The sequence below is a fragment of the Petromyzon marinus genome, chromosome 35 (assembly GCF_048934315.1).
Source record: "Petromyzon marinus isolate PM22_M1 ecotype Great Lakes invasive population chromosome 35, UKy_Petmar_22M1.pri1.0, whole genome shotgun sequence".
NCBI classification, from domain to species: domain Eukaryota; kingdom Metazoa; phylum Chordata; class Hyperoartia; order Petromyzontiformes; family Petromyzontidae; genus Petromyzon; species Petromyzon marinus.
This window is the reverse complement of record NC_133701.1, coordinates 6,969,957-6,992,124: the sequence shown is the minus strand read 5'-3', so window position 1 is coordinate 6,992,124 and position 22,168 is coordinate 6,969,957. Positions and strand designations below refer to the sequence as shown.

The 22,168-nt window shown below is 45.8% G+C and overlaps 1 protein-coding gene across 1 annotated transcript; it reads left to right on the top strand.

The window, feature by feature from the left end:
• Positions 1-7,352: 7,352 nt before the first annotated feature.
• On the top strand, positions 7,353-22,139 carry LOC116948918 (beta-1,4-galactosyltransferase 2-like). The gene is made up of 6 exons (XM_032966183.2): positions 7,353-8,227; positions 10,292-10,530; positions 11,439-11,626; positions 15,107-15,229; positions 17,140-17,244; positions 18,692-22,139. The coding sequence occupies exons 1-6, from the start codon at positions 7,858-7,860 to the stop codon at positions 18,867-18,869; spliced, it is 1,203 nt and encodes a 400-aa protein (XP_032822074.1). The 5' UTR covers positions 7,353-7,857; the 3' UTR covers positions 18,870-22,139.
• Positions 22,140-22,168: the final 29 nt, after the last annotated feature.

Sequence of the window (22,168 nt, the reverse complement as noted above, 5' to 3'; positions counted from 1 at the left end):
TGTTTGGACGAGAGCAGTTTAATCAAATGTCTTACAGGTGTGCATCAGAGGGTGCATCTTTGTCACTACCACTTTGTGCTGTCGCCGTTGACCGATTGATGAGAAGAGCAACTGCAGTGTCAGGGTCCCAGATTTTTGCCAAGTTCGAATATCTACAAATTGCTCAATTGAGATTACACACGGCAATCATCGCCTCTTACTTGCACCTGCAATTTCCCCCGCACCACTGATCGGCACGGTTGGCTTCGTTCGGCGAGAAAGACGTTCATAGAACATACGAATGCAAGTTTGCAGGCCAGGTGTTGAGTCACGGGGAGGGAGGGAAGGGGGGTACAATTTCACATATTTGAGATGCGATTTAAAGCTCTCTCAGACGCCCTGGAATATACGGCGCTATATTTAAAAAAAAACAATATCAGCAATAGCTCATAAATCACGAAAATAATGAAGGTGCAGCCCTGTAATTTCTTGCTCGCGCCACTGCTGGCAGAATGGCCTCTGCTAAAGGGATCTCCGTGAGCCTCATGACATAACGGGATAGGTGAATTAATGGATATCAAGAGTGAGGTTTTTTTATATACCAAAAGGCAAACTGCAATAGCAAATGTTTGTGGTTTAGAAATAAAAAAATACTCTAAAAGTATGTGAAGAAAGGACAATACACATACATTCGATATTTCAGTATGAAACGTATATTTTTGAGTGTTTAAAATTAAAAAAATACTAAGTAGGCTTCATCAAAATGAACCCGACAATTTAAATTCTAAACAAGGTATGTGAAATAAATGAAACTGTACACTCAAACTTAACCATATAAATGGAATAAAGGTTATATCAGGGGTGGGCAAATTTATTGACTCGCGGGCCACAATGGGTTCTAAAATTCGACAGAGGGGCCGGGCCAGGAACAGATGGATGGAGTGTTTGTGTGAACTAGTATAAATGACGTGTTAAAAATCATTACATGAAAGGATTTGGCCTCTAACAGGTAGCAAAGCATTTATTTGCAAGGCAATGTAACAAATTGCACGAACATGAACAATACAAAAACATGTCGTAACGTGACTGATCAAACATCATGAAAACATCTGAGGCCTGCGCCCAAACCAATGACCTCGCTTGACCTTCTTCATTGTCTACATTAACAGGTTAGAGCGGCCACGCAGGCTGTGTGTCGGAGATTTGGCTCCAACCTCGCTGCAGCAACACATCATCACCCTCAGTTTCAGTGGGAACAGTGTTATTGATCTCCCATTTTTGCCAGTGCATCCAAGTCTGGATTATTTTGTTTGTGGCAATTCTCAGGATAGATCTGAGGTGCTGATCCGTTAACTTTGATCTGTGACGGCCCACAATGCATTGCGAGATCATGTGCCCTTTCGAGCTCTAAACACCACATTCTCGGTCAAAGTGCGCCATCTAATGGAGAAATGGGGGCATTACAGGAGAAAGGTAAAATTTAATTTAATAATTATAATATTTGGACAAGTTCGGCGGACCGGATTAAAAAGCCCAACGGGCCGTATACGGCCCGGGGGCCGTGCTTTGCCCATGTCTGGGTCATATTCTTTGCGTCTTTCGGTAAAGTCACGTAGATAGGTTCAAATTAATAAAAAAATAAAATAAAATAAACTACGACGTTTCGATCACAACACAAGCGATCGTCACTCTTTTTCCTCCTGTTGACGATCGTTTGTGTTGTGATCGAAACGTCGTAGTTTTTTTGTTTATTTTATTTTGATTAATTTGAACCTATCTACGTGACTTTACCGAAAGACCCAAAGAATATGAATTCCTGCAGTCACGAAAGCTTTAAGTCAAGATGGAATAAATGTTCTTAACCTCAATTGTGAATACATATTCATAAAATTATATCAAAGGAGGCTTTGCTGGAAAACGCCCTTTTGTATTTCTAAGAATTCCATCTTCAGAAATGATTATGTGAGTATTTGTCAGGAGTGGAAAAAAACTTTTTTTTTTGGATCCGAATTTGAGGTTTAAGGTTCAAACCTTAATAAACCTAAAAAAACCTCATGGTTTTATTCGCAATACTCCCAGATCAGTACTGGTCCTCCTCTGACGAGTCCATGTCGTCGCCCTCGGACATAGAACTATATTTGGCGAACGCCACATAGTTGCTCTTGAGGTAGACCAACTTCTCCACCGAACTGGGCGCCAAGCTGTTGCTGAGCTCGCTGTGTATGAAGCCCATATTTGAGAATTTGCGCTCCGAGGCTGCAGAGGATGTCGCCATCATGAACAGCTTGACGCCGATCTTCTGAAGATCGGGCCAGGCCACGCCGTCAGACTGCCAATACTGCAAAGGTGTCTTACGTCCCTTGAGCAGCATAATGAATCTAAACCCGCCGGCATCCTCCTGCTGCGCTGAAATGACGTACTCGTTGAGCTGCATAAAGAGCACCTCTCGCCTCTTGTCATCAACCGCCGTCTCATCGTCGATCGGTGTCTCCAGTAAGATGTTATCCAGTTATTTTCGATTAGCCGGGCTCAAGCCCTCTCCAATGTAGGGAGGATCTAACAGATACGCCAGTCCATGGGCCTTTCCGTACATGAACTGAAAGCGACTTGCTGCCAAGTTGATCAGGTAGTTGACCTCTTCAGTGTTCGCATGATCGCCTTCGTGCAGCTTGGCAAACTCAGCAGGGAGGGCATGAAAATCCGGCAAGACTTCAGAGACTGGTACGGAATCGGATTGATATTTGACAATCAATGCGTCGATGGGACGTGAGAATGGCAAGGGACTTCTGCAACAGAGAGACGAAGTCGTCGCTCGTAATGATGGTCTTGATTCACATGTGCTCGGATTTCTGAGCTGCCGTCCCCTTGATGAAGTCGCGAGCTGTGACGATGGAATGCAGAATCCTCTCCGACGACAACAGCGTCTCGCAACAGCCTTTCATCGTTCCGCAACGTGTAGGAACCGGCCGGACCAATGCTCGAACGCCAGTGATCTTCTGTTCAGCCTGCAGTTGTGCCTTGAGAACGTGACTGTTGTGAAACAATTTGACTGTGTCCTTGCATCCCACGATGAACTCAAGCAGGTACTCGAATGGATAGTCGATCAGATGTGTTCTGATTGGCCGGCTTTCATCATCTTCGTAGCAGACAATGTCCTTGACAAGCAAATGCAGACCATGCGACGTACAGCCTTGGAAATCGGATGGGTGAGCCTTCGAGAGCTGTTCCCACGCATTCTTGTTGGTGGATGTGTTGTCGGTGACCGCGCCAGCGAATATAGTCTTCGGATGAGACGCCATCACATGTTGAATATCCGAGGCGATCCAATCAGCGTTGTGGCCCTACTCTCCAGTGGAAACCGACTTGAGAAACAACGTTGTGGACGGCGATATGACCACGTATTTCACAATCGGATCATTCTTGATGTTTGACAACGCATCAGATGTCAGGCAAACGGTCTTATTGTCCAGGACGTTGTCAACCTTCTTCATGTCGATGTACGCCCTGTCAAGCAATGGTCCGGCCAGCCTCTTCCTGTTTGGCAGCACTGCTTCTGGGCGAAGGGCCTTTACAGCGATCACCAGGTTTTCCTCCTCGACCCGCTGGAACGACGTGCCCTAGACAAAGTAATGCATTGCTATGGCCTGCTCAAACTTCTCCTTCGTTGGCTTATCGAGCTTGGGTATTAGGTGATGATCTTTGATCGATCCTTGCTTCGTCGACGAAGCATTCGATGTAGATGGAGTTCAGCTGCCGCTTGCCTTCAATGGCTTCGCCCACTTCTTGTTAGATGCATACCACTCGGGACAATCATCTACCTCAGTGCCATTCATCGCCCTCCGAAAAGCGGCGCATGCATTCAGGTGCCTCCGCCTGCTCACTCTTCTTGTGATGGTTGAATTTGGTGCGACAATGTTTGCAGATGGCACTCTTCAACTTGTGCGGTTCCAGATCATCGGTGAAGGAGTGCCAAAACTGGCCCATTGAGCGTCTTCTGGCCTTCCCTGAGTTCGCCGACGCCTCGTCGGCCACTCCATCCTTCTCCGCGTCGGCCACTCCATCCTTCTCCGCGTCGGCCACTCCATCCTTCTCCATCACAAATATGACATCACTATCACATTCTTCGGAATCAAGTGAATCCTCATCCAGGTCCTGATCCATGATCCTGCTCGCCGTGGAAATCGGGTTCGTTTGATGACACTAGTAACTCAGGTAATGCCAAGATTTCTGATTTCCAGGCATCGGCCTTCCGCAGTCCGTTACTTGTCAGACTTCCTGCAAAAACCTAAATGGCGTTTTTTAATAATGAACCTCACCCTAACTGGCCCTTCGGGATATTGAGCTTTTTTATTTAAACCTTATCAAACCTCATTTTATAAACCTCACCTTGCCACCCATGGTATTTGTGCCTTCCATGCAAAGCAAGCTATCGTAAATTGTCAGCTTTTCAACCTCTAAGCAGTTCCCCTTGCTTGCAGGTGTGCGGTCTATGCAAAGGCACAATGGTGGTGGCACCGTCTGGCATTAGGCATTCACTTCTTGTTGCTAAAGTTTACGGTTCGATTCCACTCGCCGTCCCTATTAATATATCGCGGGTGTAAATAACCATCTTTAAAAAAATCCGCTCTAGGCCCCGCCCTTTCCTGCTTAGGCCCCACCCCCTTTCCCTTGAGGTTCCGGCCCCTCCCGCTTAGGCACCACCCTATAGTGGGGGGGCTGTAGGAGGGCGGGGACTGTATGGGGGGGCGGGGACAGTAGGGGGGTCTGTAGGGAGGGTGGGGACTGTACGGGGGGCGGGGACACTAGTGGGGGGGCGGAGGACTGTAGGAGGGCGGGGACTATAGGGGGCGGAGACTGTAGGGAGGGCGGAGAATGTATGGGGGGGCGGGGACAGTAGTGGGGGGGGACCCAACAACAACAATCGCTGCTATTCGCCACCACGGCGCTTGTGCCAGTCCAGGTGCACTGCGAGGCCACGTGAAGTGTCAAAGGGCTCGCTGACAAGAGGGGTCACGGCACAGACCCAGGTGCCATGGGTTTACTGACAGATGACTAGTAGATGCACCACATGTGCCCCCCCCCCCTACTATGCCAACTTGTTGCGTTTACTCCACTCGTTGTGAGCGTCGCTCCTCTGCCTTCCGCTGTTGTTGGAGGGCGAGTGCCTCTGCCCAGTAGCAGCGTCCTTCACGAGCTTCCTCCACAGTGGCCGATCTTGACACCGCTGGTACCAGGTCTTCGGAAAGTCCACTCGGCTCCACATCCTCCTGCCCGTGCCGCGTCAATTTATCCCCCTTCCACCCGGCCAAACAGAAGCTGCTTGGGCATGCAGTAGCTAGGAATGCCGTGGCTAGGCATGCGGACCACATGCAACAAACCAACGCAGCCTTGCCCGCCGGAGGAGCTCAATGATGGGAATGTGTCCAATACTGGTTACCAATCAAATACAGAATACACTTCAACATTCATTCTATAAGGATACAAAGCTTGATTTAAAGCTTTCGTGACTGCAGGAATCCATACTCTTTGTTTTTTTTTCGGTAAAGTCACGTACAGTAGTTAGAAATGAATTAAAATAAAACAAATCACGACGTTTTTATGGATACAAATTGAGCAATCATTGGAAGGATGTTATTAACCAGGTAAAACCTTAACTGCTTTATGGTTGTGTCTATCATATCTGCCGGGTACTAGTCTATTTTTCCGAGTTAATTTCCCCCCCGCATCCCCAGCTTTCTCGACCTCCCACTTCCAGCACGAGGTTGTGTGCATCATACACGCAGTATTGTGGTGCCAAGTGACAACCAATGCATTTTGGAAGGCCCGATCTCATGGCCACATTCACATCTACTGAGACAATGGACATCACTATTTGCGTGAATCATTCTGATGTACGTTTCCAGCCTGCAGACACTTTTATGTCGGATGTTATAATTTTTTTATTATTTTGCTGCTATAAAATATCACGTGATAAGCCACTTCGTTGAGCTATCATTTGTGCCCAGGTCTTCTGTAAAATAAGCTGATAGCTCAATGGGCTTTACCTGGTAAGATAAAACATAATTTTTTATAATTGTTTAAGTGATTTGCTTACCTCTCCGATACTGAACACTCCTATCGTGTTTTGTATTGTCTGTTGTAACGTTCTGACCCGCCTCTACTGGACATCTATGAAAAATATTCTCATCTCAAATAATGTTCTCACCATTTTACAGAAAATGTCAGAATTGGTTTAATCTGTGCGTGTGTCTCTGTGTTGTGTATGTCCATAAATATCATCTGGCTAGCTCCATCAATTTCAATGAATGAGGAGCAATTTGCCACTTAGTCCACCAGTCTTGTCCTTTCAGTCCATCATAGCGATGTGTCTGCCCTGTCCAGGTCAAAATCCCTTTACAGGATATATGATAATTACTCGTTTTTCTTATGCACGTTCTTTGTCTTCTTGTCGGTGTCAAAGCATGCGTCTCTGCACACTTCTTTCTGCACATTTCAGCTTGTCATCTCCATTCTGTTGGTGTCGCAGACGTGGAGAGGAAATGCTTCAAATGTTCTCTTTAAATATGATCAGACTCGGACTTTTTTTTTTAACTGGCAAGGCCCCCGTAGAGCTAGGGAACTGTGTGACTATATATTCTTGGTTCTTTCGGTAAAGTCAACGTGACTTTACCGAAAGAACCAAGAATATGAATCACTGCAGTCACGAAAGCTTTAAATCAAAATTGAACTCTGTGACTATGACAACCACCTCGCAGTGGTGACACTTCCATGACGACGACACCGCAGGGTGAGATTGTGCAAACTAACAATAGCAAAAACGACAAAATAATTACATGAAACCCACGCCAATAACTCACTGCGAACAGGATAAACAAGAGTGCTGAAACACAAATTCAAAAACGGTGTCTAAAAAACATTAGGTCACGAACATGCGTAAATTAAACGTTTATACAGCCTCAGCCATAATGGACCTTAGTCATAGCATTCATGGCAATTGTGGCAGAGGTAAAGTCACGTGCAAATCACCGTTCACTTTATTAAGCACATTTCTAGTGTTAGCCAATTGGTGACCATTTGTGGCCAGGTTGCTTTTGAAAAAGAGCTATATAGCTCAGCGGGCCTTACCTTGTAAAATAAAATAAAATAAGTTTAGTTTATTTGTAGAGGGCTCCCCTTTCGATGTATGAAATCCGAGTGAGATGACAGAAGAGATTGAGACAAAAAGAACATGCAGGTTTTAGTGAGATCATCGAAATGTTGACACGAATAGAGATGCAGCGAGATGAGTACAAAGATGCAGACAAGACGAAGACGAGGTAACACTTCGCGTTCTAAACGTTAATTTGCTGCTTATGTTTCTAAACATTTGACATTCAGCTAATCGTTTGTCCACTCCTATTTTTTCATGAAACCGAGGCCCCTTTGAGTTTCTTCTCTCTTGCTTGCTTTTCTCACCGCCTTTAAACGCCGCCTCTGACTAAACTGGGAACGCCCATTGCAAAAGCAGGAGGCGAAATTGTTACACGCACAGCCACCGAGACTAACATGCCCCGCAAGTTGCCACAATTATCATCATCAGGTCGCTGCAGCAGAAAGCTCCAATAGAGAAAGGTGTGTGCGCGTTTATATAAATAGACATCTCTCTCTCTCTCTCGGACACATGAGCCGGCATTAACAATTCGGTTAGAATACACCGACGGGCTGGGGTTCGGTTTCCCAAGTCGCTTTGTATCGCCGAAAACAAAAACCCGTGTTCACCTGCGAGTCCAAATCGGCGAGGATTCCAGGTGGCTTTTGGCGCTGCCGTTTGCGCCGGCAGCAAATCGCTCTCCGAGTCATTTGCCTCCGGCCGATGAGCCCGGCCGTAATGCGCATCGGATGAGTTTGGTGAAGTCGGTTCAGCATACTTTCTTGGCAGCCTCGCAAGCCCCGTCGCGGTACATGAACGCGCGTGCAAGGGTGTGGAAGAATAAGTTGGCCGCTGCGATGTACGGCGCGACGAAGAAGCGACTCGCCAGCATGATTATCGTGGCGTTTGGAGCAAATTGCTTCTTCGTGCTGGTGCTCTACACGAAGGCGCACGAGCAGGTGATGACGTTCATTCGGGCTCAGACTCATCAGCTGCAGCTGCTGGAACATGCGTCTCAAGGTCTCACGGAGCAACACGCCGTTCCCGGATTTCGACAGTTCCCGATCCCTCTCCAAGCGCCAAGACAGGTTACCTGCTCGGACCGACCCGCACACCTGTGTGAGTGTATGTGTGTGGGGGGAGCCGTGGTGGAACGATGACGGGTGTTGAACTTCGTTTGCGCCGTGCGTAAAGCAGTCGTGCTCGTCGTAGGTGCAGGATGCTCTGCCCGCGCTGAGAAACCCCCGGTGAGCAGAATTCGATTCCGGCTCACGGCCGGCACCGGTGACGATCATCTGAACTGGTCCTGAGCCACCCCTAGGTTGACTCGGCCTCAAATGAGTATCTGGTTGCGGGGTGTAAAGATCGCCACTAGGGAGACAAAGGTGACCGGGTGCAGTGCTGGCCACCCACCCCCTCGTGCGCCGTGCCATTCGAAGGTGCTCGCTAAACATCACTTTCCCCTACAGTCTGTCGCAGGCTATATGGGGTATCCTCGTCTTGCGTATACGAGGCATCCTCTGATTGTGTCGGTGTGTGTGTGTATAGGGTCGACGCGACCATAAAATCATTGCCCCGTACGCTATGTAAACATCAGCTTTGGGACTACGAATGCAGCCTGGCGTGGTGCCGGCCATCCACCCCGAGTGTGACCTATGGGTCTCAACAGGTGCTCGCTAACAGGACACTCGTCTCAATAGCAGGGGATGTTTATCTCTTGTCTTTATTGTGTGGGGAGCGGTGGCGCAATGGTGAGCGCACAGCATTAGATAGATACTGCACATCACATTGACTGTGAAGGAAAGTTAGTGGGCTTAGGCCGGGACACATAGCTAGAAGCGATGATGGTCAAGATCGAGGCTCGTGTCGGATCGGTACCCAAAGAATCAGAATGTGTATTTATACCGGAGGAATCCGATGAGCTATGAAGCTCTTTTTCACAAACGCGCCCAACAGGAAGACCACCTCGGAGATGGAGGCATAAGATCATATCACGCACAGGAGCGAGATTGACTTTGTTAATATGGATTGTTAAGAATATGAATTACTGCAGTCACGAAAGCTTTAAATCAAAATTTAAGCTTTCTTTTGTTAAGATCCAAACGTGACAGTCCTAACATTTGCATATGAACACAAAGTAATTTGTCGCTTGTAACGCAAGATCATGTAACAATAAACACAACATATTCGTCCATGGGTACATCACAGTTAGTTGATCAGCGGGTCGCGTGTGGTGGGGTAAAGTGTGGGTGCACACACCTCTTCCAAGACGTTTGTCCAGCGTACTATATCGTAGGTCAATCCATAGACTAAAAACTAAACAATTTTTTTTTATTTTATCAGGTAAAGCCCATTGAGCTGTATAGTGTATAGTAGGGCAGAACGATTAATCAATTTCAAATCGAATTCGCAATTTGAAACAATGCGATTAGTAAATCGCAAAGGCTGCGATTTTTTTGCGATTTGAAAAGTCCTATTAATTTATTATTGGAATTATTTTATTTTTAATTATTATAACTTTATTTATGTAACTTAACAATTGTTCTATGTTTGATTGTTCTATTTCAATTAAAACATTTTAATAAATACATGTTGGAAGCAATTCATATATTTTAAGTTCTCATCCTTGCACTAGAATATATAGAGCAGTTCATATATATGATGGTATCACGTGGTAATGCTCCATCACATGTTTTAAATGTATTACACAGTGAATATTGAACCGAAGCTTGACTTTAAAAAAAAATCGCAAATCAAATCGTAATATATGTCAGAAAAATCGCAATTAGATATTTTTCCCCAAATCGTTCAGCTCTTTTTCAGAAGCGACATAGGCACAAATGATAGCTCAACGAAATTTCTTATCATGTGGAAATTTATAGCAGCCAAAAACTCTAAACTCATGTTGCTAAATGTGAAAGGGGAAATCCGGAGGACCTGGAGAAAATCCACACGGCCACGGGGAGAACACGCAAGCGCCATATATACAGGTGTCAAGCGACGTAGTTAACATCTCGCCACCGATATGTTAACTCCAGAGCACTGGAGCTTCCTCGATTGGAGGCTCTTCTGCCAGCAGTGGCATACGCAAATAATTGCAGGGCAGCACCTTTACCGTTGTTTCAATCTTTTTACATAGGCACAGACCAATACATCTGTGTGTTTGTCTTTCTCTCCTGACAGTGGGGGCGATGAATGTTTCATTTGTGAAGACGCCGCAGAGTCTGGAAGCGATAGAGAAATCAAACCCGAATGTGGAGCTGGGCGGCCAGTTCCACCCTTCGGACTGTATCCCCAGCCAGAAGGTGGCCATCATCGTCCCCTTCCGGCACCGAGATGAGCACCTCAAGCACTGGCTCTACTACCTGCACCCGATACTCCAGCGTCAGCGCGTAGAGTACGGTGTCTACATCGTCAACCAGGTACACGACATGTAGTCAACATTCAATTGCCCACTTTCCTCCGTCCAGCTGATTCAATTGCTCGCTCTGCTTTTAGTTGAGTCGCTTGGTCACTGTTAGAAAGAAAACAACAATTGCCCTCTTCACAGACCGGTGTTAGAGAACGGTTCCTCGAAGGACATATCTCAGTATCTCTGTAAGGGATCTCTTTGACATTGAGGACGGCACTTTGTCACCCACCTTGATACATAGAGACATGGTCATCACGTTCTAGTCAAGCCACGACATTTCATGATCAGAGCTGGAATTTTAATCAAGTCTCTTTTTTTGACCGTGCTAAGATAAAAATCAGGTTTAATTCATGGGTGACTGATACCTAGATTCAAATCCAGCGTCTCAGTGGTGCAAGCTCAGCGCTCTGACCTCTGAGCACTAAGCTTATAAATTGGTCATTCTAATGTGGAGGTGTTTCACTAAAATAAAATATGATCAAGGAAGACAATCATTCATATGCATGGATTATGCAATACTTTCCAACGAAATGGGGTTGTCCTTTTAAGCATTTCATTCGCAGGAGGGAAGGTCAGGACAAAATAAATTTGCATATTTGCAAATGGTCCTTTTGGTTTGCGTCTCCGTGTTTGGGGGAAACCCTTTGATCACTTTGGCCAGTTTTCAATCGGGCAAGTCTCTAACAGCAAGACAACTTCATACTAAAGTCTTGCTCATTGGATCATAGTTACGAGCACTGTTTTGACCACACGTTTCAGACTGACGTGCAGACAGACAAAGCTCATGAATTTACGCTTTAAACCTCGATTCTAAAGCTACAGTCTTAAACCACAAATTGTAACGCTATAGTCTTAAAAGCTGAGTTGCAAGGCATGCATTTTCTGGAAAACTGGATCATTGGCATGTGGTGGCTGCAGTTTGGAGAGGGGGTGTTCAACCGAGCCAAGCTCATGAACATTGGCTACGTGGAGGCCCTCAAGGACGCCCCCTACGACTGTTTCATCTTCAGCGACGTCGACCTGGTGCCCATGGACGACCGCAACCTCTACCGCTGCTACGACAACCCCCGGCACTTCTCCGTCGCTGTCGATAAGTTCAACTTCAGGTACGTGTGCCGCACGAGCCTCCACGTTTGTGCCAATCATAGCCTCTCTCGACCGGAACTTTCGCGCAACAGTTCATCTCAATCCATTGCAGTCCGACTCCAGTGCCTTCGTGACCCACTTTGGGCCGGCTGAGCCACGTGTCAAGCATTCACAGATATTGGCGTGAAAATGTACAGAGTTTATTCGACTGTGTAGGGCAAGCACTTAAGTAGGCTTTGCTTCATGTGTTGGGGTTTGCATTAATGGTGGCCCCAGACTTAATGGATTGCATGGGCCACCATATTTTAGGGAGGTTTTTGTGGTTTTTCTGAATAGCTCTGAATGGTGCTGAATAGTTCCCCAACGAAGTTCCTAGCACGTGGATTAAAACGTCGAATATCGTGCCGAACAACACACTGTAGTACGACCCGAAGACACATGGAAGAAGAGCTTTATACGGGGGTTTCTTCAACGCCTGTTAGCTAAGGTCAGGCACGGTGGCACACATCTGTGGTCCTCCGTTGTTGGGTCATGCTCAGATGGAGTCATTGTGCGTAAGAGACGCTTAATCGTGGCACCGAGAGAATTGGGGAGGAGCGTGAAAAATCCCTTCATTTGTTTTAAAATCTGTTGTGAAACGAAATTAAAACTGATTGTTCAATTATTTTCGAACAGCCAACTCTGCACGTGTACATTAACCTTGCCGTTTTCATTTCAAAGAGTAGCGTCTTCGCATATTTAACCATCATAATCATACACAATTAAAGGATTTAACGAAAAATAAAATTGGTGGGAATGGACATGGCTAATTGACAATACATTTTAATTGCATGTATGACATGCCCTTTCATAGTTTTACTGTGTAATTGGCTGCATGGATTCCTGTAAACATTTTTTAAGGTATTAACAGTCAATATGTGTTCTAGTAAATGAAGTGTATTTTTACACTGCCACTGTAATGTTTGGGCAAAAGTATAAAAAGGTAGAAGTTACGTTTTCTGAAATAATGTGGACCAAAAGTTGAAAAGTGTGCACAGAAGCATGTAGAGATGCATGCTTGAAATTACACTGAGAGTCAGAAAGAGGGAACACGTTGATCAGGGAACAAATTAAAATCAGAGATGTCACGTTGACTGTTCATAAACGTAAGTGGGAATTTAAAAGGACACCTCACATTGAAAGAATGATGGCCAATGGACAACACCTGGAATGGAATAACAGCCGAAGGAGAGAATGCACACGAGAGGTTAACCGCCGATGAAGTGGAGTGATGAGATCGGTCCCTTTGCAGGAGTGGGGATGGATTGTCGCATCGCATCACCGTGAAGGACGGTGGATTTACACCGGCTGAGGGTGATAACAGTGATAAATGGTTCATCTCAGAAATTTGTTTCCTGTACGAGAGGCAAGTTTGGTTTTAAATGGGTCCTTTCTGCAATGATATTCTGAATCAATGTTCCCAATGAACGTTGATGTTGCATTTTACCCAAATTAAACAGTAACAAATATCTTTAATGTATATTAAATAATGACCTCAATATTTTTGTTTTAAATTGACCAATTAATGCATCGATACATGCAGGCTATGCATGCTCATAATGTTCTTCAGCCATGCGTCTTATCCTCTGCTAGATAAAGGCCTCCCTATGCCATGACCATTCCTCAGGGTCAAATGCCACTACCGCCCATCCCCGCACACAGACTGATCTCATCGCTCCGTCTCTGCTGTGGTCGTCGTCTTCAATGTGTTCTCTCCTTTGGCCGTGCGTGATCGACTCATTTATCTCACGAGCCCTCGATGGCGTTAAGGCTGATTGCACGTGATTAAATTGACTGTTATTTTCAAATGCATATTTTTACGCAGACACATTTTGAGCACACTTGCATTATGCACCTACTTTGTAAACGTCTATAGACCTCAAGTTTAGATTTCTGGCCACAGCTAACATCAGTGGTGATTGGGATCTGAAACGGGTCATGAGCCACTTCTTCACCAACTCATGTTGACCAGTGCGGTGAAGTATGGTCAAAATGACCTGACACGTTGCAGCAGATTCACAAAGGACTAGTTAATGTTACGTAAGCAATACAGTATATATCATTAATAACTTTGTTGCAAGCTTTAAATGTGCTACATAATGCTTTTCCCAAATCACCCAGAATGCACCCACGCCTAAATTACTTCTGGAGCTAAGCAGGCTTTGTGCCTGGAAAGTGTTTGAATGGGCGACCACCAAGCACAAAACACAGGCATAGAAGGCCATGTGGGCATTTGAGGGCAGTACAGCAAATCCATTATTGTTCTGCACTCCCCCCCCCCCCCGACTTTTAACCAACCCTCACTGACCAGTGTGGTGAAGTATGGTCAATTTGCCTCCACCTCCTGCATGGTGGATCGACAGGTGGGCCTGTAGATGTGCATGCATGCTACTTAATGCTACGTTTCTGCAACGTATGAGACCCAACCCAAAAACGTCACAAACTAAACTTCAAAAGAAAAAAAAACAGAGGTAGAAAAAAATCCTGTTCTACGGCAGTCTGTGTTCAAAATAGCCAAAGGCTTGACAACACGGCAGAGTAAATGTCCCTCTCTAATTGCGTCTGTCGACGAGGCACATTCCAGTCATTTTCTGTTGCTAAAGCATGGAGCCCTGTGTAAGTAACCGCGAAGCTAACGTCTCGGCAGTTAACGAAATAATGTTCATCATGCAGCCCTGTTGTCAATGCACCGTGTTGTCGATGTGATCCAAGTGATAAAGTGTGCCAATGCACTGGCCAATTGAGAACGCACGCATGTTGCGATGGAGCCACGGGGGACATGTAAAGGTGTGAGACCGACACCCCGAAAACATTTAATCGCAGCTCTCATTTCAAATAGGCCCCCTGGTCTCAATACACTGTTGGATGACGGCCTCCTCCCACCGTGTGGGTCAAGGAGGAGTCATTTTGACCATACTTCAACACGCTGCGTCAAATGCAAGTTGGTGACAGTGGGAAACATGCACACGGTACAGTACAACAATGGATATCGCTACATTGCCATCTGCTTCCCACAGTGTTGCCCCGCAGCAGACTATAGGGACCTGCTATGCATGGTGGTCTCCCGTCAAAGCATGATCAAAGCTCAACCCTGCTGAGCTTCTGCGATCTCACTGCTGATTTAGTCATAAGCATAACTGGTAAATATGGAGCTTAAAAAAAACCTCAATGGCATTATTTGTATTCTTGTTCTTGTCAAAAAGGATTTTAGGAATTAGGGATAGCAATATCAAGCTATTTTGTGCATGATGAAATATGTTGGGGGTGGAGTTGTGGCACAGTGGTTAGTACATTGTGCTTTATGCTCTGCGACCTGAGTTTGATTCCTGGCCACGGTTAACATGAGTGGCGAGTGATACCTGAATCATTTCTGCCTTGCTTCACCAACGTGAGCTGACCAACATTGTTGTTTCAATACGAGCCACATTTTAAGGAATGTAATGATTGTGTTTTGTGTGCAGTCTCCCGTACAAAGAGTGCTTTGGCGGAGTGTCTGGCCTCACTAAAAAACAATTTGAGAAGATAAATGGCTTTCCCAACAATTACTGGGGCTGGGGAGGAGAGGATGACGACATCTATAATAGGTGAGAGTGGACGCACCGGACTTTTGAAACACCACACTTGTGTCTCATTCACACGTCACAATGCTAAAACTCTTTCCTTTCAATTAATCTTTGTTTTTTCGGTAAAGTCACGTATAAATAAGAAATAATAAAATAACATAATAGCGTACGACGTTTCGGTTGCAACACAAGCAGCCATCATCAGCTACAGAAGAGCTAAATTTATGAGAGAGGGGAAACACATAACCCCAGATGTATACACAGACAACCAAGTAGGGGGAACCAACACCGACACAATAGGGGACACAGAGAGAGAGAAGCATACCAAACATGGGCTCAACATTTACATAATTATAATGTATAAGAACATTCGTACAAACACTCAATTCATTTTCAAAGTTATTAGGATAACAAATTGCACATATATAAAGCCGTTTGCCCAAAGAACCACTCATTTCAAGGTGGCTTTTAATGCTATAAGCAACATTTCCATATATCATCATAGCCTGCTCGACAAATTATCGTGCAGGGATCAACGACACACCACACTTCCCCTTCTCATTAGCCGTGCCAGTTAAGAACATTCCATAACAAAGAGACACATTCTGAGGCCTGACTTCAAACAAAAGAAGGTCATGGCCAAAGTTTTCATGTAAAATGGCTCAATGATGTTTGAGATAATTTATATCAAAAGTTCTCCCTCAGCAGAGTTTTCTGCGAATTGATGTACTGGTTCGTCCACTCGATTTCTCAACCCAGATGTCGCTGGCTCTATTTGTTCTCATGGCACAGCAGTTGAACCGATGGTGCAAGTTATCCTAAATCCCCCAAACTCTGTCCACCCAGCAGTACGCATGGGTGCACCAAATTTTTCCGATCAGAAGGTCGCCTGTAGTGGTGGCGGTTTAAAGTGTGGTTACTTCTGCCTCTTCCAAGACGTCTGTCTGGTGTGTAAAGAGTGGGTCGATTTCACTCCATCGAGACTCCCTGGAACTCCACATAGTTGAGACCCTTTTGCAGCAGCAGCGGCGACGGCATGAGCCACCAAATACAGAGCTGCACCTTTAACTTTGACCTCTATCCATGGCACCAGCCGCACAACTTGGCAGGGTTTCAAAGCGATGTGCGCACCACAATGCACAATACGGGTTCAGAATCAGAATATGTATTTAGACTGCAGGAGGAATCCGATGAGCTATAAAGCTCTTTTTCACAGATGTCCAGTAGGTGAGAACGTTACAACAACAGACAGTACAAAAACACGAGGGGAGTGTGCAGTAGAGGAAAGGTAAACAAATCGCTTAAACAAAAATATACAAATAAACTAAACTATTTTCATTTCAGAGTAAATTCCCACTGAACTATTCACTTGTGTTTTTTTTTAGAAACAACCTGGCCACGAATGATAGCTCGACAAAGTGGCCTATCACGTGGATATTTATAGCCGCATACATAATTTAATTAATCAACATTTTATCCAAATTTATATTCTTGAGATTATTTTGTTCATGTCATGGACCCCCTGCGAAAAGCAGGTGCGCATTCCACGTATTTTGTGAAACATCAGCATGGAGAATTTGGTAACATTGACAATGGATTTTTACTAACAGTAGATGCAATTCTACCAAGCATTTGGTGTTTTATTAAATGCCGGTCGTTGTATTAAGCATAAGAAATTGTTCACGGTTGATCATAATGATTAGAATTTAATACTCTGGGCAGGTGTATTTTTTTGGCTATGAATTCAGGTGAGTCTGTAGTGCCAGGACGTGGGGATACCGTGGGAGAATGGCTTGGCAAAGGGAATTTATTATGGAGGAAATTGCGATATTCACAAACAATTCTGCAAAGACGATATATACAGCAATGTGAGGGGCTGTTATTGTGTGTAATGCTGACATGTAAAGCTGTGAAGCTGCGTTGTGCGCTAGGATCAGAAAAGTGGGAATGAACATCTCACGTCCTGACATGACGATTGGGAGGTACAGAATGATTCGACACAATCGAGACGCTCACAATGAAAACAACCCATTCCGGTGAGTCTCCCTTTACACGACGCACAATATCTGCATGCAGGGCAATAATCATTCGGGCATTTATATATATGAAAAAAATTACCGCCAGTGTGACTATATAGACAGGTACATAACTGTAGTTTCTATCAGAGCTTTTTGGTCAACAGTGGGGTGGGTACAAGCTGAAATCTGTGCGTTCCCGTCGGGCAAATTCCAGATCTCACACGGACACACGCTGAACACATTTTTGCAGCAACAATCTGGGAGTGTCTTGAATACATCTAAAGCAGTTTGATCAGTGCCAGAGTGCACACTTTGCTAAACAGGAACGTGTGCGTATGTATGTTGAACTTCTTTTCGCACCGTACGTAGCCAACCGTGTTAATCGGAGGTGTGCGCACTTACATACAGCCTGTTTGGCAATCCACAACTGGATGAAAGGAAATTGGTATCCCTTAAAGTTCCCCATCTCTCGTGGAACCGAAGTCTACCGTGGCCCATGTGCCATATGCTAGGATGCAGAAACGATTTGTGCCACTGATGACATAGCCACCTCTTCACGTATGTACATGTAAAGTCCTATGTCAATCCGCCGCTTCGATGAGGGGCTATCCATGCCCGTGTGGACCGGGAGAGCTATTTTACTATATCTGGTAAAGCCAAGAAGCATAGACGTTGGAGCCATAATGCGGTACAACAACCCACGCGTCCGCTGAACGTCCGGCAAACGTCACGATAACAAACACTCTTTGGGTCTTTCGAACAGAGTCACGCGGATAGGTATAAATTAATAAAAGCAACAAATATTAAATGAACAAAAAACGTCGACGTTTCGATCACAACACAAGCGATCGTGATCAGGAGGAAAGAGGCGGGAAGCTGCTGAATGCAGACTGTTGTATAGGTTTAAAACGGGTGTAGTCCTAGTGTCACGATAACAAAATATACCGCAAACAACGAAGGTGCTCGTCATTGCATAGGATTACATTTTAAAGTTTTACTTCCGCAGGCCGATTCGAATTGGAAGGCGCTCTCTCAAAAGCAGGGCCGTTTCAACAGTCAATTTTTGCCACTTCCATTTCTCATACGTGGCCTTTAAATGCATTGTTTGGTGCTGACCTCATAATGCCTAAGGCCACCGCTGAGGTCATGTTGATCAATCCCGTAGCAGCTGTGGGGTGGGCTGGGCAGGCGGGGGTGTGGTGGGTGGGTGGTTCGGGTTGGGCGGCAGCCCCGGGCACCCCTCCTGGGGGGTGGCGTCGTCCAAATGTTTCGGTGAATCGATGAAGGCAAGCAGCGACGACTGGTGGCTCATGTTTTCGATGGGGGTGGTGCCCTCGCTGCTGTAGCAGCTGCGGGGGGAGGGGGGGACGCAAGGGTGGCACCATGCTTTGCTCTCGCACCATGCGCCGAAAAACGTCTGGCTGCTCCCCTGATGTCGTTATCTGCCCATGACCCCTGCACACAGGAGTTGGCAAATCACTAAGACGGCCTTTACCATGTGGAGGGACGGCATCAACACCCTCGAGTACAAGCTCATTAAGGCGGAGCGATGGCCCCTGTACACCAAGGTGATCGTGGAGGTGGGCAAGCGGTCGCCGGGTAATCAAGTGTGGGCGCACCGCAACAAGCGACAAGGCCACTGAGCGTCCAAGCCATTCTGCATCAGAGGGCACAGCTTCCTCCTGGGGGCAGACAGAGGCTGGCAGTGTGGGGCGGTCCTTCAATCGACGACCGACTGTTCTGTCATTCACGCTGATGCGTTTTTTTTTTAACTGGTGCTTTTTAAAAAAAAAAAATTCAACGATACGCTGCACTGCGCCAACACTTGTATTCATGACCACTGACAAGCATAGCGACAGCGAGGGACAGAGATTCATGAGTTAGTGAGCACACATCCAGGGCTAAGCGCACGGTGCAATCTGCACGTCGCCAATTCTATCTCCCAGTGCGGCAGTTGAAACAATGAGCACATTTTTTTTTAAATCCCCCTCCCCCCCCAGGCCCACCGCCCTTCCCCCACCGGGCGTGTGTGGTGGGGTAAAGTGTGGGTACTTCCACCTCTTACAAGACACGTAGTCAGAAATGGCGTGATGGAACCGTTTCTGGATGGCATCTTTACATCTAGCTTTACCCAGGGGTGATTAAAATGCTTGCACTTAGTCAAACTGTTCAAGGTATCCTGCCTATATTATGCTATGGACTGCAATAAACTTAGTAAGTGTAGTTGGCAATTAATAGAAAATCATCCATTTTAAATCTAGATTGAAAACTCAATTCTTTAGAACTGCCTTTTGCGTTTAGCTTGGATTTCTTCCCCCTGCACCTACGAATAGGACGGTTGACTACGTACGGTGCTAAAGCAGTTCATTGTGCATACAAAGAACGAGCAGGGCTTGTAGTCGACCCTTGCTTTAATTGTTAGCCAGTGCACTTTGTCACAATGTTCGTCGAATTGAGGACAGACCAGAGTGGATGCAGATTGACGGCACCGCGCGCAGCTGAAGACACTGGTAACAGGAGTGCACAAGGTTGGTGATGGACGCGTGGACTGGTGTCTTGGCTGCATCGAAAGTCAATGAACGACGTGTCGTGAGCAGCAGCCGCCGTAGTTGGTAACAGCGCCTGCCAGACAAATGTTGCATGCGTGCAGCGAATGTCGCTTCAGGAACAAGATTGACTCCCAGGCGCATGACGGCAGCAGACAGTGGGATGGCTCTGTGTGCCTCTCGGGGTGATAACCCGAAAACAGAACTTTGACAAGTTGCTACTTGATACTAGGCCGGACGAATTGGCTCTTCTCAGCATTTAACTTTAGCCGATGCGATGGCATCCACTGGTTTGATGTTGTCAATGCACGAGCTAAGGTGAGGTAACGATGCGACACATGAAGCGGCTTTATCAGGAAATGTAAAGCCACCCGATGTCAGCATTTCGAGTGTAATACCAAGACCGTCTCGCCGAGCGACTCGAGATGTCAGCCTTGCAAAGTATAAACAGTGCTGGACCTGCAACACTTCGTTGCAGTGCTGACCAGCAAAGCCTGCAGTCCGCGTCTGGTGCCAGAGGAAAAGAATCGATCTACGATGGCGTGAAGATGAGTTGACGAAGATTGTGAGGTCGACCGCATAAAAAAACAGCGGACATGTCTAAGCTATTGAACTGAACAATTTTTTTCTTTTGAGCGGGTAAGGCCCACTCAGCTATATAGCTGTTTTTCAGAAGCGACCTGGCTATCACAAATGATAGCTCAACGAAGTCGGTTATCGCGTGGAAATTTGTAGCAGCCAAATACTCCAAACACACGTTGATTCTAAATGTGGAGGGAAAAGCCGGAGAAAAATCCACGCGACCACGGGGAGAACGTGCAATCTCCAAATATACAGGCATCAGGGTGGGGATCAAATCCACGACCTCATGTATACCAGCCAAGGAAGTTTACATCTCGCAAACCGCAGCACCCACAAGTCGACCAAGTGAATAAATGAAGATTCTGATTCTGAAGTATTTTTACGTCGCCACGATTGGCTAACAGAGAATCTGAGACTCGAGTAGTCTCTGTTGAGTGGTGCTCCTTGTAGGCAGATTTTGAAGCTGTAAACAGGTTGTGTTGTTCAAGGAATGTCACGAGCTGATGGGGATACCAACTTCTCAACAACCCCAGACGTGAACGCGAGGTTGGTGATTGGTCTGCAGTTTCCATGTGTCGGTTGGACCAGCATTTGCCTTTTACTCTTTGGTTCTTTCGGTAAAGTCGCGTAGAAAATAAATTCAAATAATAATGTTTTCTACGTGACTTTACCGAAAGAACCAAAGAGTGTGGATTCCTGCAGTCACGAAAAGCTTCGAATCTAATTTGCCTTTTTGTGACGTGGTGTAACGACGGCGTGGCGTTTATTCGCGGGCGGGGAGCCATGCTTGGGTTACGCGGCGCACATGTCCACTTAAGTGCGAGAATCTCGGGGAGAAACTCCTGGGCTGTTTGTGGGGAATAGAAGTATACTGACAAATCCCTGAAATTTCAATGTTTTAGTACATTTTCAAATGCTGCAGTAGTAAAATAACAAAAATTACTACCGCCCTCGTACGATTTTTTATTAATACACCCCGGGCTTTTAGCGACCCAAGTTGGATCTCACGTCATGCCTGACATCATTGACGAGTGATATCTAAAGAGATCCTGGGGTGTCCTCACCCAGCCCTCCCTCTTTCACCCACCCATCATGACCGGTGTGGTCAAGTATTGGCCAAACAAAAGTGCCACAAATGATTATTTTAAGTACAGGCGTGTCTCACTTAACGAGCATTCGAAGATAATCATCCGTAACGTGCAATTAGAATTTAGACCAATTTGTTCGCAAAACGAGCAATCGTTCGCTTAACGAGCGGAGACTGATCGATCGAATGCGTTCCGTGGCGGCAAGGGGGCATTACCGCAGCCCGCAGCTATTTGTTTACCAGCTGTGTTGTACTTTTTGCAGGCGTGATTCGTCGTGTGGGGGAGGGGGGCCGCGTGGTAGCACTGCAATGGTTGGGTGGAGGAGCTAATTCATTGGAGACACTGAGCACAGGCACACCTGCAAGCACTATGGTTATTAATGTGTGGTAAGTGTTAGATTTGCTGGTTTTATTTCTTTACTTTAAAATTGTGATTAGTATTTCTCACGTTAGAAAACTGTTCAAAAGTGGTACATTTTGAGGCTGAAACGTAACTTATCTTTTAACATGGGAGTCAATGGGAAAACGATGATCGTTTAATGAGCTTTCTCTTAAAGAGCAATTTTCGCTGAACGTAGCTCCGTTCTGACGTAAAATTGGAAATTCAAATACAGCAATCATTTCTGTTATTCTATTCAACGTTTTAATAATGTATGGCCTTGGGATACATTGCATTAATTGAGAAAGCTCTTCGTGTTTTGCATGTTGGTATATTACTAGCTTGTGG